Source organism: Ictalurus punctatus, chromosome 3 (genome assembly GCF_001660625.3).
Source record: "Ictalurus punctatus breed USDA103 chromosome 3, Coco_2.0, whole genome shotgun sequence".
Lineage (NCBI taxonomy): Eukaryota > Metazoa > Chordata > Actinopteri > Siluriformes > Ictaluridae > Ictalurus > Ictalurus punctatus.
This window is the reverse complement of record NC_030418.2, coordinates 36765634-36788951: the sequence shown is the minus strand read 5'-3', so window position 1 is coordinate 36788951 and position 23318 is coordinate 36765634. Positions and strand designations below refer to the sequence as shown.

The 23318-nt window shown below is 38.3% G+C and overlaps 2 protein-coding genes across 2 annotated transcripts; one reads left to right on the top strand and one right to left on the bottom strand.

Annotated features, from left to right (window-relative positions):
- The first annotated feature begins 557 nt into the window (after positions 1-557).
- mtap (methylthioadenosine phosphorylase) lies at positions 558-11561 on the top strand. Its single transcript, NM_001201320.1, is given in 8 exon segments — positions 558-585; positions 2525-2611; positions 2715-2773; positions 2886-3053; positions 8898-9000; positions 9182-9421; positions 9797-9919; positions 11188-11561. Coding segments are annotated over 8 exon segments (843 nt in total). The 5' UTR covers positions 558-561; the 3' UTR covers positions 11227-11561.
- cdkn2a/b (cyclin-dependent kinase inhibitor 2A/B (p15, inhibits CDK4)) lies at positions 11326-18499 on the bottom strand. The gene is made up of 2 exons (XM_017464968.3): positions 18088-18499; positions 11326-12411 (listed from the first exon to the last, which is right to left on the bottom strand). The coding sequence occupies exons 1-2, from the start codon at positions 18226-18228 to the stop codon at positions 12160-12162; spliced, it is 393 nt and encodes a 130-aa protein (XP_017320457.1). The 5' UTR covers positions 18229-18499; the 3' UTR covers positions 11326-12159.
- Positions 18500-23318: the final 4819 nt, after the last annotated feature.

Sequence of the window (23318 nt, the reverse complement as noted above, 5' to 3'; positions counted from 1 at the left end):
GATGGTCATGGCAGGACCTTGATTTTGTGGTCAGTAAACCATTTTTGTATTGATTTTGATGTATGTTTTGGATCATTGTCCTGCTGGAAGGTCCAACCACGGCCCATTTGAATCTTTCTGGCAGGGGCAGTCAGGTTTTCATTTAATATCTGTTGATATTTGATAGAGTCCATGATGCCATGTGTCCTAACAAAATGTCCAGGTCCTCTGGCAGTAAAACAGTCTGAAAAGTGTCTCTTACTCAATACCCGCTTTCTTTACTGAGGTACATTTTTCTGTAACATTTCATTTTGTGCTGGAAAACTAATGTTTGGGGAATCTAAAATGTTTTTGTGCTATCACGATAATGGAGAAGTCATAAAATAAAATAAAAATCTATAACAAAGTTTATACTAAAACCTTTGCACAGTACTGTATGTGTATATATATCGAACGTCAATAAATCGGCATAACTCACTTCCGGGTTTGACGTCATGACGCAACGCCTGTCGCATTTGACGTCATCACGCGCACGTGTAGGAAACGCGGTGCTGAACGTTCATCATTTCATTAGGAGTGAAAATGGCCACGCGAGCTCCAGTAAAGGTAAAGTTATGTTTCTTTAGTGTTTATAGCGTGTGTAGTTTAACATCCGGAGATTTCACTTCATCTGCGGCTTTTACATTTGTATTTTTATGCGATGAACTTTTACGACCTGATCTCGTCTGATACAGAGCGATGCCATCTAATGCGGCGAGATGTTTAGTGTCACGTGATAATATGGAGATAAATTTGTGCCAAAAGTACACAAATAAACTTACATTTCACAAACAAACACAATGTGCTTTGCAAAAGAAAACTCGAGTCTCAAACAAATTTGGGATAAAACGCAGAGGCGCAACCAATACATGTCCTGTGTTTACATTATATATATATATATATATATATATTATATTGTGTGTGTGATTGTGCACTGCAATGGATTGTAACCCTGTCCAGGGTGTCTCCCACCTTGTGCCCGGAGATCATTTCGGAGGTGCACCCCTGTGCAGGATAAGCAGTGAGGGAGATGGGTGGATGGATGGATGATGGTGAAGGTCTCATGGAATCACTGGCTGCTTGTAGTGCTGTTAGTTCTTCAGGGTTTAATAGGTTGTCAGCTGTGGGAACAGTGAGATGTTGTGGGTTCCTACAATCCTCCCAGTTAAGCCCCTGAAGGTGCAGTTCCTAAACAGAAGCAGAACATTTTAAACTGGAGTAATCATTTATTGTGCATCAAATCTCACATGCTTCCAAAAATAAAAAAAGACTAAGACCACCGACCCTTTGAGTAACAAATGGTAATGTGAATGAAAGCTGAAATTCTGATCTATTGTCTCATATTCATCTTTTGATCTCAAACCTAAATGTCTTTGGTCTACAGCACAAACAAAAGAACTACCTTTCTGTTCCAATACTTTTGGTGGTGACTTTACACTTCACACACACACACACACACACACACACACTATATGTACATGCTTCACACACACCTCATACACATTTATTAAAGAATACACACTTATACTGTTCGCTTTATACACACTTCATATAGGCTTTGTACACACTTTATACACAAGTGATACAGAATTTATGCTTCATACATGTTTAATATGTACTTCATAAACGTTTTATAAACGCTTCATAAACGCTTGAAAAACATGGAGGCTTTGTAAAGACTTCATACTCAACGCACCTGAAAGTCTTTCAGCGGGGGTTTTCCTTGGAGCTTGTGAGCAACCCTACAGCAGATATAAAAAGTTTACACACCCTTGTTAAAATGTTAAAATTGGAGGTTTCTCACAAACATAATGGAGAGGTGTGCATTTGAATGCCTTGGATTTTTTATTTGTTCAAAAAATTTGTAGAATGGATTGTATTTATTTGTGAAATATGATGTAGGCTCGTGTGTGTGTATATGTATGTATATATATATATATATATATATATATATATATATATATATATATATATATATATATATAATGTAAACATAGGACATGTATTGGTTGCGCCTTTGCGTTTTATCCCAAATTGCTGTTTGTTTGAGACTCGAGTTATCTTTTGCAAAGCAGATTGTGTTTGTTTGTGAAATGGTAATTAATTGTTTACTTTTGGCACAAATTTATCTCCATGTGATGGTGCTGCTGGATGATTAGAACCTTTTTGGGCCGGTCCTGTATGTTAGACGACCCTGGCATTTTACTTTTTAATGTTTTACTTTTTTGTCTCTTTCTGGCCGTATCTCCATCTGATAATCTTTCTTTCTTTCTTTCTTTCTTTCTTTCTTTCTTTCTTTCAAATTTTTATACTGTTTAATAATCCCGTATTTGTTTGACTGATAAAACAGAATATTATTTTAGTCACATTTATTTATTTATGTTTTAAATTAATAACCACTGCTGAATTAATTGAGACCAAAAATCATGAATTGAGACAAATCCAGTTGTTAAAATAATTGTGTGTGTGTGTGTGTGTGTGTGTGTGTGTGTGTGTGTGTGTGTAGATTGGGATCATTGGTGGTTCTGGTCTTGATGATCCCGACATCCTGGAGGACCGAACTGAGCGCTATGTGGAGACGCCATTTGGAAAGGTGTGTGTGTGTGTGTGAGTGAGAGAGTTGATCAATAAATAATTAGTAATACCACATTAATATTATTTAAATGCTTTAATAAAACACACGGTTCATGTAACAGCCTTCAGATGCTCTGATTCTGGGTAAGATCCGAGACGTGGAGTGTGTGCTGCTCGCGAGGTAACACACACACACACACACACACACACACACACACACACACTTGTGCTTTAATAAAGATAAAGAGAACACAAAGTTCTGATCGTGTGTGTGTGTTTGTGTGTGTGTGAAGACATGGCAGGAAACACACCATCATGCCGTCTAATGTGAATTATCGTGCGAATGTCTGGGCTCTGAAGGAGGAGAAGTGTACTCACATCCTCGCCACCACGGCATGCGGCTCGCTGAGAGACGAAATCAGACCGGGGGACATCGTCCTCATCGACCAGTTCATCGACAGGTACACACGCTTCATAAACAACACACACACACTTCATAAACATGCACAAACACTGGGTAAAGTCAATACAGCACTCTGGAATGTCCTGAAAAAGAAAGAAACCGCTGGTGTACTGAGGAACAGACACAGAACGGGAAAACAACAACAGCTGATGACAGAAACATTGTGAGAACTGTGAAGAAAAACCCAAAAGCACCAGTCAGTGACATCACCGACATCCTCCACAGGGCAGGGTGAAGGTCTCACAATCCAGCGTTCAAAGAAGACTTCGGGAGCAGAAATATAGAGGACACACCACAAGATGTGAACCGCTGATCAGTGACTTTCTGAGACACCAACGTAGCACGGCCAGATTTCCTCCCTACCATCGCCGGGGCTCCATCAGTTGTAATGCCAGCCATATTCTCCCACTTTAATTCATTCTTTTTTAACACTCTCTCAGCAGTGAAAAAAAGATCCTCTCCTTTAGTAGTACCAGAAAGAGTCTCAGTGCCAGCCAGCTCTTTCACTTCAAAATGTTCATTTACTCCACACAGAAATACCAGCAGCTGTGTGGAATCAGATATATCGGTGCTCTCGTCACAAGCTATTGAAAAGGCAGCTGCTTTTGCCTTGATTTGCTCACCGATGTCTTGGGCCATGTCCTCTATGCGTCGGGTAACAGTGTTCCTTGACAAGCTGATTTGTGAGAACATGCATGTCTGAGAAGGGCACACTGCTTCTGCAGCCACTGCAAGGCATTCTTTGACAAACTCTCCAGTGAAGGCTCTTCCACTTTTAGCAGTTAGTGTGGAAATCTGATAGCTGGCCCGTGTGGCACTTTCTTGAGCTGATGAAGGACGTAGCAGCGCGCTCTGCTCAGATCGAAGTTTAGCAAGCAGCTCGTTAGCCTTCTGTTTTCGCGCCTCGCCGCTGTCCTTTGAGAAAGCTGAAGAATGTTTTGTTTCATAACGACGACGGATATTGTACTCTTTCAAAACAGCAACTGACTGCTTGCAAACTAGACACACTGCCTTTGAATTGATTTCAGTAAATAAAAAGTCATCATGCTAAACCTTTTTAAATTTCCTCTTGTCTGTGTGCCACTGCCCGGATCTCTCCATTATTACCTGTTTGTTGACTGTCACAAAGCACGCAGGCCTTGAAGTACGCATGTACGTTAAATAAAGTTCAAATTCACTTATATTCTCTAAATTTCATTTCAATGTACCTGTAAAATGTAAAAATGTTATGTTAAATTAGAAATGAAGATCAGCGTCAATGACATTTATGTCATTTAAGCCTACCCATGTGCAGAAAGGCCAGCTATGGTAGGAGTTTTGTTCCTATGGCTATACGAGCGTTAAACACATTGGTACTCAGCCATTGTGATGTCAGATGCATTTGTTGTATGATCCTGATGTTTTTCTTTTTGTTCCCTTCTCCCCTCTATGCCTGTGATCGTTTATGATGGTTTATGTGTAGGGTGTTGTGTTTATTTTTCTACGCACCCACGGTGGAAACCTGAGCTGCATGGCTCTGTGGGGCAGCAGGGGGCTCTGAGGGGCAGCAGGGGGCACTGCGAGACTCTGAAGGGCAGCAGGGGCACTGCGGGGCTCAGAGGGGTGGCAGGGGGTGCTGCAGGGCTTAAAGGGGCAGCAGGGGGCACTGAGGGGCAGCAGGGGTGTTTTGCGGGGTGGCAGGGGGCGCTGCGAGGCTCTGAGGGGCAGCAGGGGGCACTGTGGGGCTCCGACCACCAAACCATCGTCATTTCTCAGCGTTTCAGTTTCGTTTTGAAATGTAAGTCTGCATTTCCTCATAGCAGAGTAACAGGATCTTGTTCTTGTTGTTATCTAACTGAATAATGTGGTTAGACGAGTGTATATCATGTAGATGGAATGATGTCGGTTTCTGCTGTTGGTGTGTGTGATATTCGATCGTGACTGCAGTCAAGTGTTTGTGGCTTTGATTTTATCATCTTTATGAATTAATTTCTCAGCTTATCCTGCATTAGCTCTTTGTATTTTAGCTCGTCTTCAGAATATAAGTTCAAAAGTTACTTCAATATTTAAAAGTTCTTTGTATTCAGAGTCACGTTACGCAGCTGCTTTTTCCATTTCCCGGAACATTCAGGTTTTTTCAGATGATCTGTCTGCCAATCTTCAATTTAAAAAGCTTTCATTTGAGTAGAAACAAATGAATCTTCGATGCCACCCCCCCTTTTTTAGGGACCAAAAGTAATTGGACAGAAAAAATTAATCATAATTGACGCTTTCCAGTCAGTGACTTCCTAAAGTCTGGAACCCAGAGACATCCAGTGAGTTTTGAAGCATGAAATACAAGAGAAGCAGTTCCACTGCCAGCCGTACACACACCCAGTGGTAAACCCTCCTTATTACTCTCCTGATTGTTGACTTTGACGCAGGTACACCTACTTCTTGGAGGATGTTCATCTGGCCAGCTGTTCTGAAGGGGTTTTTCCTCACCAAGGGGAAGGAATTCTTCTGTCTTCCACCCCAGTTGTTTTTCATGGTTTTTCATGGAACCTTTTGGTGTTCCTGAACTCATCAGTGTGTTCTTAATTTTTTAAGAATGTACCAAATAATTGATTTGGCCACACCTAATTTTTTTTGGTATCGCTCTGATGGGTTTGTTTAGACTGTTTTAGCCTAATGATGGTTTATTTCACCGGCAGTGATGCTCTTTGGACTTGATATTGAGAGTTAACAGCAACAGAATGCAGATGCACACTTTTAAACCTTTTATCTTGTGGGTGAAATAAGGGGAATATCACACACTTGACCATGGAACAGCAGAGCAGCTACTTGTTCAATGACTTAGTCTGTTAAAAAGGGTGGACCACATATAAGAAGTACTGTAGGTGATACATCCTACACATGATTTAGATGTCCAAATATTTGTGGACCTGAATGTATATTAGGGATGCCACCAAAAAAATTATACAAAAATGGCACTGTTTCAGCGAGCGTATATTGCCTCTTTTGTGTAATAACGTCTGGACTCAAACGTTCATTCTGTTGAACAGGTTTAGTCAGAGATTCAGGAATTCATTCAGCGTGACTCAGCATGCTACGCCAGGTGTGAAAGGGTTATGGGAAATCCTTAGGGAGGAAGACAGAGAGACTAGTACCGAGTTATTTTGGAAACAAATATAGTATAAATATAGTATAAAGATGGTCTGATGGTCCACCAAGCCAAGATGAAACATACACGTTCAAATGTAAAGGTTTTGCTCGGTTTCATCAGTTTACACACCTGCACGTGCCTGATTCTGAAAAGATCTTCCGTCATCGATGCATGTTAGTTAATCCACCTAGTAAACACAGGTGTTGGGATTCTGATAGCTTCAGCGTTGAGGTGCATCACACCACTGTGAACCTGTAACTTCAGATATACAGCTAATGAGAGGTTTTTTATTTTGAAAATGTGAAAAGGAAGTGGGGATTACTTTTTTCTTTGTTTGTTGAACTATGAAAGAAAGAGGAATACTCCAGACACAAAATCTAGTCTCGAGTGTCCGGACTACTGATATGTCCTCACCTGATCAAGGCAGAGCCGAAGGACTGTGTGGACGTCTAAACAATGATGGTGATTATTGTTTATCCTGGAGGCTGATGGCCAAGTACCAGAAATCATGGACCAAAAAGGTGAAATTTGTGGTCCCTGAAGTTGCAAAGCTTTGTTTTGCCATCAAAGAGAAGCTTCATTACTGTCCGTGGTAAAGTATAGACGTGAGATTGGTGTAGAAGGAAGGTGCTGCTAGCATTTCTGGCTTTATTAAACCCACTTGGATGATAATTCTGCTGATTATAGAGGGTCTGTCTCTATACCTTATAACTTGGACTTTCCCAGGTTAGATCAGGGACCTGTAATGATCCTTGGTTATTACACCCTATTATGGTTTTAGGTTCTCCAAAGGAAGAAGAAGAAGACTATATATCCAGAATTCTGTAATGTTTATTTGTGAATATGTCCATTGTTTAAAGTGCTACGTATATGCATAAAATTGTATTGGACTGACTCGATCTCTGTGCTGTGGACATTAACATATTGTTTGAGTCAGTGGAAGTGGAGTCTGGAGGACACTTGACCAGGTCAGGTATCTGACAGACCTCCAGGAGAGCGTTTTAAAATCATCCCCAGGATTTAGAGATTTCTCATCTAAGCATGGATAGTCAACCAGGTTAAAGGTCTCTGGTGTTGACGTTAAAGATGAATAAGAAAAATTAGAAGATGAAGAGAAATCTGAATTGCCAGGCAAGTCATGGTATGAATTTACCACGATGACATCATCCTGGAAATAGCCTTTGCTCTTTTTTTATTTATGATATTCCAGTTAGCATTGTGGAGAGCTTTAATAAAGATCAGCTAGCTACCTCTAATGGTGGCTTGGTCTTCTAGAATGTTCCAGAAGCATTGTTTTGTAGGGGAAGAAGAATAAACTGTGTGAGGATGGTAGAAGTTAGAGTTTAGGTGTGGTAGTTAAACAGGCTTAAGGATGATTGTTGGAGTTGCTTGTAGTAGGACAGGTTTGGGCAGGTTTGGGCCCAACAAGCCTTAGATAAGGACCGCCATAAACCAGTGCATACATACTGGAGGCGCAATGTATTAATGGAATGGCAAGGACAAGATAAACATGAAGATTACATGTTTGGAGTTTTAGTAGATAGACACCCAGTGCAAGTTCTTCTGTGATCAGTACAAGAACCCCAGATTTCCCCTTGGGGATCAATAAAGTACATCCATCTTCCACCTACCTACCTACCCAACACCCTCTCAAGAATGTCAATGAGCATGCTGATATCTCAGAACAAATCTTTAGTAGGTGCCAGAAAGCATGAAGTGAATGCCCCCCTGTTGGTGTCATAACCAGGTGCCAAAGGTGATGGCTGAAACTAGTTACAGTAACATTAGCCAGAAGTGAGCACCTCCAGGCAGTAAGATGGCCCATCGTTTACATCAGCACATGAAAGGGGCCGCAGTTTAGAACAGGCTGCTCTGTAAGGAATAAAGCAAGTGGGGTCGTGCTGTTACGGGAAAATAATCAGCAGGGCGGCGTGAAGCCGAGTTACTGTTACCATCACAAGGTTGCTGATTTGTCTGTAGTACCAGGTCCTCAGGTGTTTAATCCTCTTATACCATACAGGTATTTTTTATTTATTAAAGAATGACATGCTGTATTTTTTGTATGTTTATTGTTCTATTTCATTCTCACGTGTGTTATAGCAGCTTAAAACAGTCACTCCTTCAGCAGCATCTCTTTATTCGCTGTCTTGAAGTTAATAAAACACAAAAATGACAGCAGAAACCACACAAAAGAACTCCTCTGTGCTGAAGACGTGGGAAACCTTAAACTTACAGCTTTACCTCCGATTGTTGCACAGCACTGACACTGGAGACTCCTCCCATACACGTTACATAAACATCTTACGGGAAACGTCACCATATTAATGATCACACGTGTTTTTTAATTGTTTTATTATCAGTGATGTTGTACGAGTCCCTGTGAACGAGCCGTTACTATAGAAACCATAACGTATTAGAGCGATGCATTAATATAAACCTGTGCTACTGTCAGAGCCGCTGTTATAGAGAACTCATCAACACCTTCTGACCAATCACAGTCCAGAACATAACACCGCTGGAGTTTAAATGAAGACGGATGATATTGTTATCGGAATGTTAAAAGTGCGTCCTGGTAAAACCAGTTGGAGGAGGACACTAAGAGCAAGTTCAACAACTTCAGACAAACTTGATATTTATCCCCAAAGAGAACTCTGTGCATTGAGAGCTGTATGAATCCATCTTCTCTCCTTTCTTTTTCTTCTTTTCTTTGAACTGAAGGACAACTAAGAGAGCGCAGACGTTTTATGATGGTGAACTCAGCAGTCCTCCTGGTGTGAGTCACATTCCCATGGCGGAACCCTTCTGCTCCAGAACCAGAGAGGTTAGAACATTATCATTTTATTTACAGGTTCGGAAGGGAGGTTTGATAAACACCTGTATACTGTTCAGTTTCATATGAGTAGATTAGCGAGTTTGCTAGCCATGTTTATCACTCTCTCTGTCTCTCTCTGTCTTTCTCTCTCTCTATGTCGGTCTCTCTCTCTCTGTCTGTCTGTCTTCAGGTTCTGAATGAGGCAGCGAGGTCTCTGGGCGTGTCTTTCCATGCTAGTGGCACGATGATGTGTATCGAGGGTCCGCGGTTCTCCTCGCGTGCCGAGTCTTTGATGTTTCGTCAGTGGGGCGCTGACGTCATCAACATGACCACCGTCCCCGAGGTGATGCTCGCCAAGGAGGCGGGGCTCTGCTATGCCGCCGTTGCCATGGCAACCGACTACGATTGCTGGAAGCAGCACGAGGAGGCGGTGAGAGCGTCGTTCAGAGTTCCAGTGTTGATCTCAGTTCTTTGGTTGACGTTTATCTCCTTCAGTGTAACAGCACCTTGTTTATATGCTTTATTTATTAAATTATGTATTTCTTTATTAATTCGATTTTTTTTATTTAGTTTAATTAATCTATCCTGATGTATTCGTATTATTCATGTGTAGTAAATATTTAATAATAATTGTTTTAATAGTTATAGTTATAGTATGTGCAGTTACACAGTCGTTATTACACATACACCATTATTAAACTTAACATTCTCTCTCACACACACATACACACACACACACACACACACACACTCTGTTGATTATTTACTTGGACATATATGATAACTCTGTGTGTGATGTTTGCAGGTGTGTGTGGACAACGTGCTGAAAACCATGAAAGAAAATGCAAACAAAGCGAGCAGCATCTTACTGACGACCATCCCACTGATCAGCCAAGTGAACTGGGAGGAGACCATTAGCCAGCACCGGGTAACACACACACACACACACACACACACACACACACACACACACACACACACACACACACACAAGGCTGTGTATGTAAATCGACATGAAACTCACTCACACATTTAAGGCCCGTTCACGCGGGGATGTTTTTCGAGTGACGCGCTGAATGAAAGTGTAATTTCACTCCCTGACAGTAGGTGGCGCTTATTGAAAAGCAGAAATACTCCAGTACACAACGTCGTTGCACGACTTTCCGTGTCTGACACCTACTTATCACTGAGAAGAAGAGAGTCAGTATTTACGTCTTTTTGTGAACTCACTAAAGCACATATGTACTTTTGTGAATTGTAATGTTGGCTCAAATTTAGCCTATTACCCAAAAACATTTAAAACTCAACTTAGAAGCCAATACTCACATCTGTGTGTGTGTTTTTAGCACTCCTCAGCTCGTACACTTCTTTTTGACTTTTTTGACTATTACTGCTCTTAAATTGCTCGTAATTCCAATCTGTCAATGTCCGCCTAATCCTGCTTCCATGTGTCTAGGTGCCCGTTTTTTCTTCTTCTCCCTTTGCTGGATGCTAGGTCTCCCTTATGTTTATTTTATGACATTTTTTATCCACAACAGTAACAAATACTCCTTTAAGGCTAAATCGTTAAAGTTCCTTACAGTAAATTTTAAACAGTATACTCTCTTTAAATAAGTAATGATTTGAAGGTGGGGGGGGGGGGGGGGGGGGGGTAAATGATATTGCTATTTAGTGTAGAAAGTGTAGTGTAGTGTAGGAGCACTTAGAATATATACTTGCATTTTAGTGTCGTCAAAAAAAAGCCACAACATTTTAAATACACTTTAGTGTGTGTAATATAATATATGGGCATGTCACTTATACACTCATTAAGATGGTGGACGCTTGCTTCTTCTTCATCTTCATCAGTAAGACAGTTTTGTACTTGAGCGCCATCAAGTCGTATTTTTCTGTAACTTCAGCGGCTCCAAGCATGTGAGCAAAAGCGTAAGTCTCATTGGTTGAACGTTTTAAACGTGGTGTGTCCAAAATAGTGAACCCCTTGACATTAAAAAAATTGCCGCTTTAACGCCACGTGTTTTACGCCTGTGTGAACTCACACACCCACACACACACCCACAGTGACGGCCATTAATTTAAACACGGGGCGTTAAAAAACGTCCTGGTGTGAACAGACCTTCACTTTCACTTCAGTAATGAATTCCTCGAGTATGTTTCATCTCCCTGCTCTGTGTGTGTGTGTGTGTGTGCGTGTAGGCGATGGCTGTCTCCTCCGTGATGCTGCCCAAACACTGAATCTCCTGATGATGGACCCACACACTGCACTCTTCTGTAATGAGCAAAGTGCCTGATCACATTTCAGCAAGGACAAAAGGTCATTTAGCATTTCACACACACACACACACACACACACACACACACACACACACACAAACATTTAAGGTACATTCACACTAGCTAAGTGGCACAAGAGTGTGTTCATGTGTTGTTGGTTTTTTGTTTTGTTTTTACATAATTTTACTGTATTCACTTTTATAGCAGTAAAATGTAAATCCTGTGGATGATTTGTGTTTAATAATTTACAGTCGTGTCAGTCATCAGAACAATAAACAAATAAAACTTTTCTCTCATTGTGTGTTTACTCAGATTATATAAAATATAAAGTGTTTTTTTTTGGTACACTGAATTACAGAGGAAATACTAATATAACATTATTAATATTCATAATCGTATTCATTTAAATTATTCTTATTTTATTTTTTATTTTCTAAATTATTAATGTTTCTAAAATAAATTCACTTGTAATGGGAAATATTACAACAACAAATTTAGACACGGACATAAATAAATAATAATATATGTCTATAATTTATTAACATTATATTATTATATTAATATATTTAAATCAACACAGCAGAAATGACACAAATCTGAACAAATACAAACATGCTGAATAATTATTTCATTATTTATTTATTTAAATATCCTGATATTTCATCTTTATTTAATAATCTGGTTGATATTTCAGTGTTCCAGCACAGAAACATTAATCATCAGATCTACAATACATCGTAGTATTACACACACACACACACAAACACACACACACATATAATTTTAATAAAATAGAGAAAAGGTGTAAAGTGCATTCAGTGTCTGTGTCGTCATCATGTTTATAAACATTATTAGAGACTAATAAAACACTGGAACAGCAGTTCATAAGGTTGGTCAGAGGGTGTGTAAGTACTTGGCGATGTGAGCGTGGCCAGCCTGCAGTGCGTACTTGGCCGGGCTCCGCCCACTGTAGTCCAGTGCGGTGACGTCAGCTCCGGCTCTGACTAACAGCTGTACGGTGAGGAGGAAACCCTCACGCGCTGCGTCGTGTAGCGGCGTCGCGCCCGTACTCGCGTCCAGTATGTTCGGGTTCGCACCGTGCAATAGCAGGAGGCTGGCCATGCGCTCGCTGCCCATCATCATCACCTACATACACACACACAAACACACACACACACAGGGATTAACCAAACCCTTATTAACGAGTGTTTAGGCTCGTCAACATTATTACGTTATTGATTTATCGTGCGATATTTATGGACGTGAGTTCGATAATATTTTCTGACCTTGATGATATCACCCGTTGTGTTTACATGCGTGTTTGTTTACATAAGAATGAACGTCAACAACATTTTAGCCGTTCGGCTGCGTCGGTCCTCTCGTCTGCTCGAGTGCTGTTATATTAAAATCCAAACTTCAAATATTCATCGAATTTAAGATAAAATGCACAAAAATGTAAGAGTGAACGGCGGTAAACTGAAGCACTTTACTAGCGGGTTAATAAACTCAGCCAAACACATCCTATACACACATGAGATTAATCAGACTTATACACAACATTAATCTAATATTACAACCCGCTTCTGCACACGATGACGCGAGTGCACAGGGGAACGTGTCAGGTTGTGAAAACGCTGTTTCCGTAACAACGCACTAAAACATTTCAGGCGGTTAAACTTGGACACGAAAGTTTACCTGCTTCTGTAAAAACGTGAATAAACTCAACTTAAAATAAACTTTTTTTCAACATTAAATTTTACATGTAATTTGTGAGAATGTATAAACTTAACTTCAATTTTCAAAACTTCTCATAACAGAGTTAAACAGAAGAAATAAGTTCACATAACTTCATGAGGCGATCATGTTTTACGGTGAATAAATAATTAAAACATAAAGAATTCCACAATATTGTATTCCAACGTCTGGATATTCATAAGAATGAAGAGTTTGTTGCTCTGTGAAAGGTGTGCGTGTGTTATTATTATTATTATTATTATTATTATATCAGTGGCATAAAATGGTGTTAAAATGACATTAATATTGTTTATGGGACAATAAAAGTTATCATGACCGGCCTACGAGTGTGTAGCAGTGTTTTACTCTAAAACTCTTTAACTGTGAAGGATGAGATGATGGAGTGATGACAATAGAAGTGTAATTAGTAAATAAATATCACAAAGTAAATCATTTAAAAAATCAAAAAGGAAATCCATTCAAAAATGTTGAAAACTAAAACTAAATATATTTCATAACCATCAGTACACACCTACTTCCATTCATTTAACTGTAACACTCTATTATTATTATTATTATTATTATTATTATGTACTGTATATAATTAAAAATAGACATTCAGTAAACGTAGCCGTCAGCACAGTAGTTTTAATGTTATTTATGTTAGTTAAAACTGCAATAGTTGATTGTTTCTTTTCTTATATGTACAAATAACCTGCAGAAATCTGTAGAAAGTGATGATTAATAAGGGTGTGAGAGGGTGTGAGAGGGTGAAGAGAGTGTGAGAGGGTGTGAGAGGGTGAAGAGAGTGTGACAGGGTGTGAGAGGGTGTAAACCGTGGCCTCAACACGAGTGTGTTACGTGGCTAAGAAAATTCTGTGTTATGGTCTGCAATGCTTATTTGTCTTTGGTGGAGCCTCCTTCAGAGAATCACGAGTGGGGTTTTACTGGTGTATTTTGTGTCGTAGAATAAAATGTGAAAATATTTCGAGCTTGTGTTCACCACAGACTTTATTTCAGGCTTTTAACCAAAATCCCATTTTAAAAAACCCACTGATTCGGGACGATGGACCCAGAAGAGCTAAAACACTAACTCGTACACAGTGACGTCATCCCCGTGCCGCTCTGTGCTCTGTAATCTAAATCATTGTTGATTAATTTAATTTAAACCAGAAACACGTCACTGTTGTGCGGACTCTCCCCACAGCGCCCTCTGCTGTTCCGGAGGAAAAAGCTTCTCACTGAGAAACTTTAAAAACGACTTGAAAAAGTGATCCAGATGAAATAAACGTGTTTATACAGCACGTGTTATTCATATCAGAGCTGAGAACATGACATGAATATCCAACAACCCCAAATTTACTGCAGTTATTATAAAATCAACAGTTTAAGATCATTTCTTGACACACTGAGGTCTAATCTTAAGAAATGGTACGGTATTAAACCCTATGCACAGCGCTGAATTCTGGGTGAAAATGTCAGAAACTGAACACCACGTGTTATTCATGTCGGAAAATCAACTATTTACTCTCCAGTTATTTTTTATGTGTTCAAAAGAGAAATCTCTTTTAAAATCATTTGCATATTTAACACCTGATTAATCTCACGATCTTATTTAAACATTTAATATGAAAGATTTTTGGTGAAAGAATTATCTCAAGCGGCCAAATTCCTTTAAACTTGGTATTTGGAATTTTAATTACTTCTTAAATAATGTTAAGTACTTAAATAGCTTTATGAATATTGAAGTGTGCAATGAATATTAATAAGTGTATGTTATATACCCAGACATAGACACTGTGGCAATCTGCATTTTGTGTGTGCACATATAATATAAAAGATAAATATAAATGTTAATGAATCAGAATTATATCATCAGCTTTAATGTTTCTGGCTGATTTTTATTGTTTAATGTTTTCTTGTATCTGATATCGAGATTAATTTCAGAGCATCCACAAAAAAACCCACCATCTTCAACTCATTTAAATATGTAAATATTATTCTAAATATTACTTTATGTTAAGAGTTTCTCGTTATGAATGAAAATGTTTTAAGAGCAGAAAGAGCTCACAGTGTGTGTGTGTGTGTGTGGGGGGGGGGGGGGGGGTATTTTAGTTCACTCTGAAGTATACTGACGTTAGTGTTACATTAGTGTTATATTCACCCGGCTGAATGTGAGACGCGACCCGCGGCTGTGATGTGATGTGTGATAAAAGTTCTGATATATTTTAATGTGATTATGATCAGTACGTCTCTGACTCACACCACTGAAACTCAGCAGCTGCTTGTTTTGGTAATATTTTTACATTAGCTTGAGTATTGTACTTTTACCTTGAGGAATGTCATATTTTTATATCTGTAATACTATATTTTTTTGTAAAAGCTTTTATATGTTTTGTTTCACTCGTCAGCATTAAAACAAAGGAAATATGATGAGATACTGTACACACACCGGGCCACGTTAACAGTCCTGAGATCACATGATCACCCGTATCTACAGGACTGTACACACCATGCACCTGGCACATGATCATCGCCTGAACGTAGAGGTGTTCGTAATAAAGTGGTCGGTGAGTGTATAGTGTGTATTGTGAAAATATCTTCAGTAGAGCAACAACAACAAAAAATAAGTTTATAATACTTTATTATTATTTTTATCACTGTTGTAAATAGTTGCATAATAATTGTAATAATTTATGCAAATAACCGCAAATACTAATTTAAAAACTACAGAGCACTTTTTTATAAATTATATTATTGACGAGTGTGTGTGTGTGTGTGTGTGTGTGTGTGTGTGTGTGTGTGTGTGTGTGTGAGTGTGTGCACAGCTATATTTACATACATCTCATACAGGTCTGTGTAATATAATGCAGCTGTAAAATTATAAATATGTTTACTATTTTAATTATTTGTAATAATTAAGAATATATTGATATAATAATGTAGACCTATATAATTATGTAATATACCTCAAAATGTACAAAACACACACATATTATTTTATTAGATCATTAAATGTATTTATTTTGTGTGTGAATTTTACAGAAGGATCAAAGCGAATTCATTAAATAATGCTTTCATCTTTCTGAAATGCATTAAACATGTTCTCTGCTTCTGTTTATTTTCATTTCTAGAGGAAAGTGTAAAATATTCATTTCATTTAAAGCTGATTTCTGTTCTATTTAAATCAGCGCGCGAGGCCACGCCCACTTTTTTAATCCGCACGAGGATCGCGCTGGTTTGTAAACTCTTATTTTATTTTCTCTGCAATATAAAAATAATTCGGTGTAGAATTCAGATACATACACACATACGCGCGCGCGCGCGCGCACACACATACACACACACACACACACACACACACACACACACTTCTGCTTCTTCTTTCAGTTAAAACCTACTAAACCGAAACAAAGCCCTGATTAATTAAAATAAAACTTAAATAAAGTGATTATAAACTTTATTATCTGTTCAATCTAAAACACGGTTTAGATTATTAATAAATCCGGGTTTTAATGAACAGATTTTAATCTGTGAGTTTCAGTCAACATTATTACTGAATAGAAATAGAAATAAACTGTAAGTGTTATTTACTGATTTATAATAAACTCTGACGTGTTATTAGCGCGCGGTCATCATTCATTTATTTATTTAACTTGTTTATTGTGTGTGTGTGTGTGTGTGTGTGTGTGTGTGTGTGTGTGTGTTCAGAGAGATGTCAGGTTTTTCGGTCCTTACTGATTGATTTCATTTTAAAATGAAACTTTACATCTTTAAATGATCTCTTAAATCTAAAATTGTGCGTGTAAATTTACTTGTGTGTGTGTGTGTGTGTGTGTGTGTGTGTGTGTGTGTGTGTGTGTGTGTTGAAAAACACCAGCTACTTATTTTATTTTATAAAAGAACATTTTAATTTGCGGGTTATTTCTCTCAGCTCTGAATCCGTGTAACAGAAACATGACTGAACAAACGATTGCGTAAATAATAACAATAACAACAACAACAACAACAACAATAATAATAATAATAATAATAATAATAATAATAATAATAATAATAATAATATTAATAAAAACGGATATTATTACACTTCCTGCTACACTCCAAAAATCGCTGAGTTGAGCCGTTGGGTCACTTAATTAGGTTATTTTCTCAGTCTTGTGTAGTTTTGTTGTAGTTTTGTGTAGTTTTGTGGTAGTGTTGTGTAGTGTTGTGTAGTGTAGTGTAGTGTTGTGTAGTGTTGTGTAACCCAGCCGCTGGGTTAGCTGCCGGCTCTTTTTTAACGCAGCCGATAAATTCAGTGTTTAGATTAAACTCTCACACTTTCATCCTCCAGTGTGTTTTCAATTGGTTTTGTTGTTGTTTTTATTTTATTTAAATCTTTTTCGTGTGTGTTTAATGTGTGAGTTTATTCTGACGAAATGTTCACTTTCATTTTCGTTTATATGAAACTACTGAGAGATTATAGATTATTATATATTTTTATTAGTTTATAAACATTTTAAAGTCCAGCGTGATATAAAACTGCAGGTTTATCACAGTTGATCAGCACTTACAGCTTCATTACAGCTTCATTACAGCTTCATTACAGCTTCATCACAGCTTCATTACAGCTTCATTACAGCTTCATTACAGCTTCATTACAGCTTCATCACAAGACTGATTTGATGAATTGGTTTATTTCAGTAGAATCTACTGAATCTACTGAATGTTTCCTGCTGCTTTAGATGGTAAATGATGTCAGTTTGGGTTCGAGATCAGAGCAGGAGGATCAGTTTAATATCAGCTGTTTTATTAAAGTTTACATTTTGACTTTCGAACGAAATTCTACTTTTACAACCTTTAAAACTTTGAGACTGAAATAAATGACAAAATAAATACTAAAACAAAAAAACCCTTTACATTAAACAATGATATATATATATATATATATATATATATATATATATATATATATATATATATATATATATATATAATTATTAATGATAATAGTTAATGTGCTCTCACTGCATATAAAGGCAGTCAGACAGGTAGGGAGACAGACAGACAGCTGGAGTATGATAATATAATACACAGCGCTTTTACCTGTACAGGTGTTCTCCCGAAGCGGTTCGCGCGGTTGATCTCAGCTCCATTCTGCAGCAGGAGTTCAGCGCGCGCCGTGTCTCCCGCCGCCGCCGCGCTCGTGAGTTCATTCGCCAGTCTGTCCGCTTCTGCCGCGCGCATCCTGCCGTCTCCCTCACCTGCTCTCACCTGTGCGCGAGCCCGGACTGCGTACTGTTTGACAGGTAAGTCACAGACAGGACAGGTGTGCGCGAGGACTTTACACCAGGCGCATCGCGCGACACTGTGCTATATTATATTAAATACTCTGTCTGTGTGTGTGTGTGTGTGTGTGTGTCGTCGCATGCAGAATAGATGCCTTTATACGCGCTCTCTCTCGCTCTCTCTCTCCCGAGCAGCGCGTGCCCGGGATATATGTTCGGACTTGTCTTGTGTTTGTGTCATTACGTCACTCCAGCTGTAGCACAGTGCGCATGCGCAGAACACTAACTTACTCAGCGGTTTCAGTGCTGCGCTCTGTTTCATTATCATTCCGGTGCAGGAATAAAACAGTAAAGTAATAATGTAGGTCAGTGATTATAACAGCAATCTGAGGTGTAATTATAAGTAATAAAGGGCACTCATCATCATTTTGCAGTGCGCTAATCATCAGTGAGTCATCAGTCATGAGGTGTAATAAGGGAAATAAATGCAAGGCGCATGCGCAGTTCAATCAGAGGGCGTGGGTTATTTTCTTTAGTTAGATTACCAGAGACAGAGCAACATGCAGCACCTACACAACTCTGAACAGATCTGGAATCAAATGTTCACTTACAGTTTTCCCAGGTGGATATACACACAATTCAAAACTACACACAATTCAAAACTACACACAATTCAAAACTACACACAAATCCCAAAACTACACACAAATCCCAAAACTACACTCAATTCATAACTACACACAATTCTCGGGAATTTTTTGGGTGTGTGTGTATGTTGGGTAGATGTGTGCAGTTTTGGGAATTGTGTGTATGCACCTGGTAAAACTGTAAATGAGCATTTGATTAAAGATGGTATTTGCTCAGAGGTGTGTCGGTGCTGCATGTTGCTCTGTCTCTACTTACAGTTTATATATATATATATATATATATATATATATATATATATATATATATATATATATATATATTGCTTTTCTAGACTCTCAAAGCTCTACATAGTATTGGGGTAGAGAACAAAATCATAATATTCATATTAAATTTCACACTGATGTCAACGTTTATTTTTAAAATCCTGAGTTACTTCAGGAAATAAATGATAAACGTTCCCTACATTTCGAACACATTTGACTCATTTACACTTCTCTTTGTACTGAAGTTTAGAAGAGTTTGAATGTGTTATTTTATAAACCCTGTTATTGTTGTTATTGCTGTAAGAGATGAATGATAGCATGTTCCTCAGGACGACTTGATCTTCATGTGTAGTCAGTTTTACTGAGTCTTCTGTGTCCATACAGTGCTCCAGTCTGGAGATGATGAACCTGGAGATGACGTTTTACAGTCCTGTTACTGAAATGTGATTTATCGATGCTATAAATAAGTATTCTATAATGAATAATGTTTTAAAGCCGTCAGAGGAAACATGCTGCCTGAACTACGGAGTGTCTTTAACAAGGTTCTAGTCGGAATGCTGAGCTGCTTCTGTAGGATTCCAGGTGAACATTTATACTTCACAGCTACAGAGATAACGCTTTAAGAGTTCACAAATATATCACCTGTTTCATTAATGTCAAGAAAGTTTAGAAAATGTGAGAATTCAGAAACTGTCCTGATTTATTTAACTTCACCCCTTATTCTCTAAACAAATACGCACTCACACGCACACACCACTGTATTTTTTGCAAAATGGTGTGTTATTCTGATGGTGTGTGTATGTGTGTGTGTGTGTGTGTGTATGTGTATGTGTGTGTGTGTGTGTGTGTGTGTGTGTGTGTGTGTATGTGTGTGTGTGTGTGTGTGTGTGTGTGTGTGTGTGGTGTTTTTAGAGCGAAGTCAGGTTTTTCGGTCTTACCTTTTTTATTTTCATTTTTTTATTTAAATGATGTTGTAAATCTATAATTTACTGTGTACATTTACTTGTAAGTGTGTATGCGTGTGTGTGTGTGTGTGTGTGTGTGTGTGTGTGTTTAGCTTTGAGACTATGGAAATCCCCTGATATTCCTGCTGCTCATGAATGAACACACACACACACACACACACACACACACACACACACACACACACACACACACACACACACACACACACAGGCAGTTTAAAAAGGTTGTAAATTCTGCAGAATCAGAATTTAAATGAAAGTCATTTTACTGGAAGTGAGAAATTGATGTTTTTATTAGAAAAATAAATTTATCTGTAATTATAACATGCAGATTGTGGATGATTATAATGACGTAGTTACAAAACATAAACAAAGTTTGTGTTATTTTTACACATGGAAATGGTAGTTGGGAAAATGTTGGTGTCCTGAGTGTTGAGTAAATTTGCGTATACAGAGAGTAATGTGAACATCGTGATCGTCTTCATGTCGTATAACAGAGGAGGAGTTCCTGTGATGTTATATTATATATATATATATATAATTATATTTATACACGTATTACACCGTCACTTTTAAATCACTTATTTATTTGTTACACACCAATTTAATGAACATTTTGTGAAAATCTGATTTTGTCATCTTGTATTAATGCTCTGAAACAAAGTGATTTCAAAACAAATCCATACATTAAGACAAATAATACTAACAGTTCAAACAGGAACGAGTTCAAAAAGTAATGGCACCCTACAACAGCAGCTGTAGTGTGTATCTACGGTAGTCGACACTCTGCAGTGGCTTTAGTAAGATTTAGCGTAGGCTGTGATTTTGACTATTTTTATTTATGAAAGCAAAGCATAACAAAACAAGGTGTTTTTATATCTACAGGTGCATCTCAAAAAATGAGAATATCGTGGAAAAGTTCATTTTTCCTGTAAATTAATTTAAAAAGTGTAACTTTCATATATTCTAGATTAACTGGGTAATTCATTACACATTACCCACGACACGCCGCACTGATGGAGTAATTCCTGCAGACGGACTAAAGCCCTGCCCAAGTATCAGCGCATAAATTAACATACGTTTCACAGGGTCCACATTTCTGTATTATAAATTCTTTATTCTGATATTTTGAGATTCTGGATTTTTGATTTCTGTGAGCTGTAAATCGTAATCATCGAGATTAAAACAAAACAAGACTCGAAATATTTCACTTTATATTTAATGAATCTAGAACATATCAAAGTTCCACTTTTTGAATTAAATAACGGAAAAGATACTTTTCCATGATATTCTAATTTTTTCAGGTGCACCATATGGACAATAATGTAAACAGTATACACAAATCAACACCAGGGTGAGGTTACACACACACACACACACACACACACACACACACACACACACACACACACACACACTAAAGAATGATGTAAATGAATACATAAATAAAACATGAAACAGATAATATAACTTATACTGTATATATATATAAAATTATATAATATAAGTACATTTGGAATACAGGTTGCTCATTTGAACAGTCTTCTTGTTAAAGTTAGGAGCTTTTTTATCGTTTAGTCATTGTTTTGTCATTTTCGGCTCTTTTATGCAGTTTTGTGGGTGTGGCTAAATGTAAATGTTGTGAACGTGCTCTGTAATTTACGCTGATTGTTGTTTATTAACATTTGCTGTGAGTATGAAGAAAATCTGTGGAGTTTCTGGTGGGACTTTTTAGGTCTTTAGATTTTAGTCCAAAAACATTTCCACACAACTTGAAATACTAATAAAAGATTTTTAAACAGTGAACAGTTTTACTTTTGCCTTTGGGTTGTGAAACTTGTCGTTCATTCTGCTATAATTATTAAGAAATCAAACCAAAACGTTCATGCATTCATGCTTTGTTTTTATTTTTGTCAGTGTTTAACTCAGGGTGTAAACCTCAGACCAAAAAAATCAGTTTAGTGACCAAATAACACATGAACAGCTCCTCTTACATGTAGTGTTCATTTAGCACCATTTCCCTAAATGATGGTTTTTATATATACATAAGTATTTAAGCTGTGCATAAGTATTTACCCCCCTATTTTGTAGTGGAAGTGAAATGGATTTTTTGGGAATTTTATGTCAGGTTTTTTTTTTTTTTTATCAAGTTAAAGAAGAATGACATCATTAGCACATTTTATCAGTAGCTGAGTTTACGGCTGTGAGTTTACGGCTGTGAGTTTGCGGGTGCGAGTTTGCGGCTGCGAGTTTGCGGCTGCGAGTTTGCGGCTGCGAGTTTGCGGCTGCGAGTTTGCGGGTGCGAGTTTACGGGTGCGAGTTTGCGGCTGCGAGTTTGCGGGTGCGAGTTTGCGGGTGCGAGTTTGCGGCTGCGAGTTTGCGGGTGCGAGTTTGCGGCTGCGAGTTTGCGGCTGCGAGTTTGCGGGTGCGAGTTTGCGGGTGCGAGTTTGCGGCTGCGAGTTTGCGGGTGCGAGTTTGCGGCTGCGAGTTTGCGGCTGCGAGTTTGCGGGTGCGAGTTTGCGGCTGCGAGTTTGCGGGTGCGAGTTTGCGGCGGTGAGTTTGCGGCTGCGAGTTTGCAGGTGTGAGTTTGTCGCTGGGTTTTGCCCTGTAGTGGAGTAACAGAGAGCTCTTTTTTCAGATCTTTCACACTTATAGTACACAAGACGATTTAAATTTAAATTCTAAATTTATTTAAAATTTCACTTTAAATGATGAGGCCGCTCCTGTATATTTGACACACCAGGTGTGTGGACAGTAACCAGTCAGGAGGTAGTACCATTAGACCCTCAATGAGGTACTAAATGAGTGAATGGGAAACACTAAGTTCCAGAAGTTTCCATGGAGGAAAAGGACGTATGAAACAGTGTGGTGTAATTATGGCAGTAAACGGTTAGAGTGATCTCCTGACGTTCTCACTGTTCTGTTCTGGGAATGGATGGACAGATCGCCTCATGTCTTCTCTCTCTCTCTCTCTCTCTCTCTCTCTCTCTCTCTCTCTCTGTGAGTGAGTACTAGATTCAGACACCGTGGAATGCAGTCAGTACATCAGGTGTACCTCAGCACAATAATGTTTTTGTATGACGAGATTTAGTAAAACCGAATGATTCATGATTTAGATATTTACAAAACTGCTTATTATCGCTGTGTGAGATTATTAAAATAATAAAACCTAC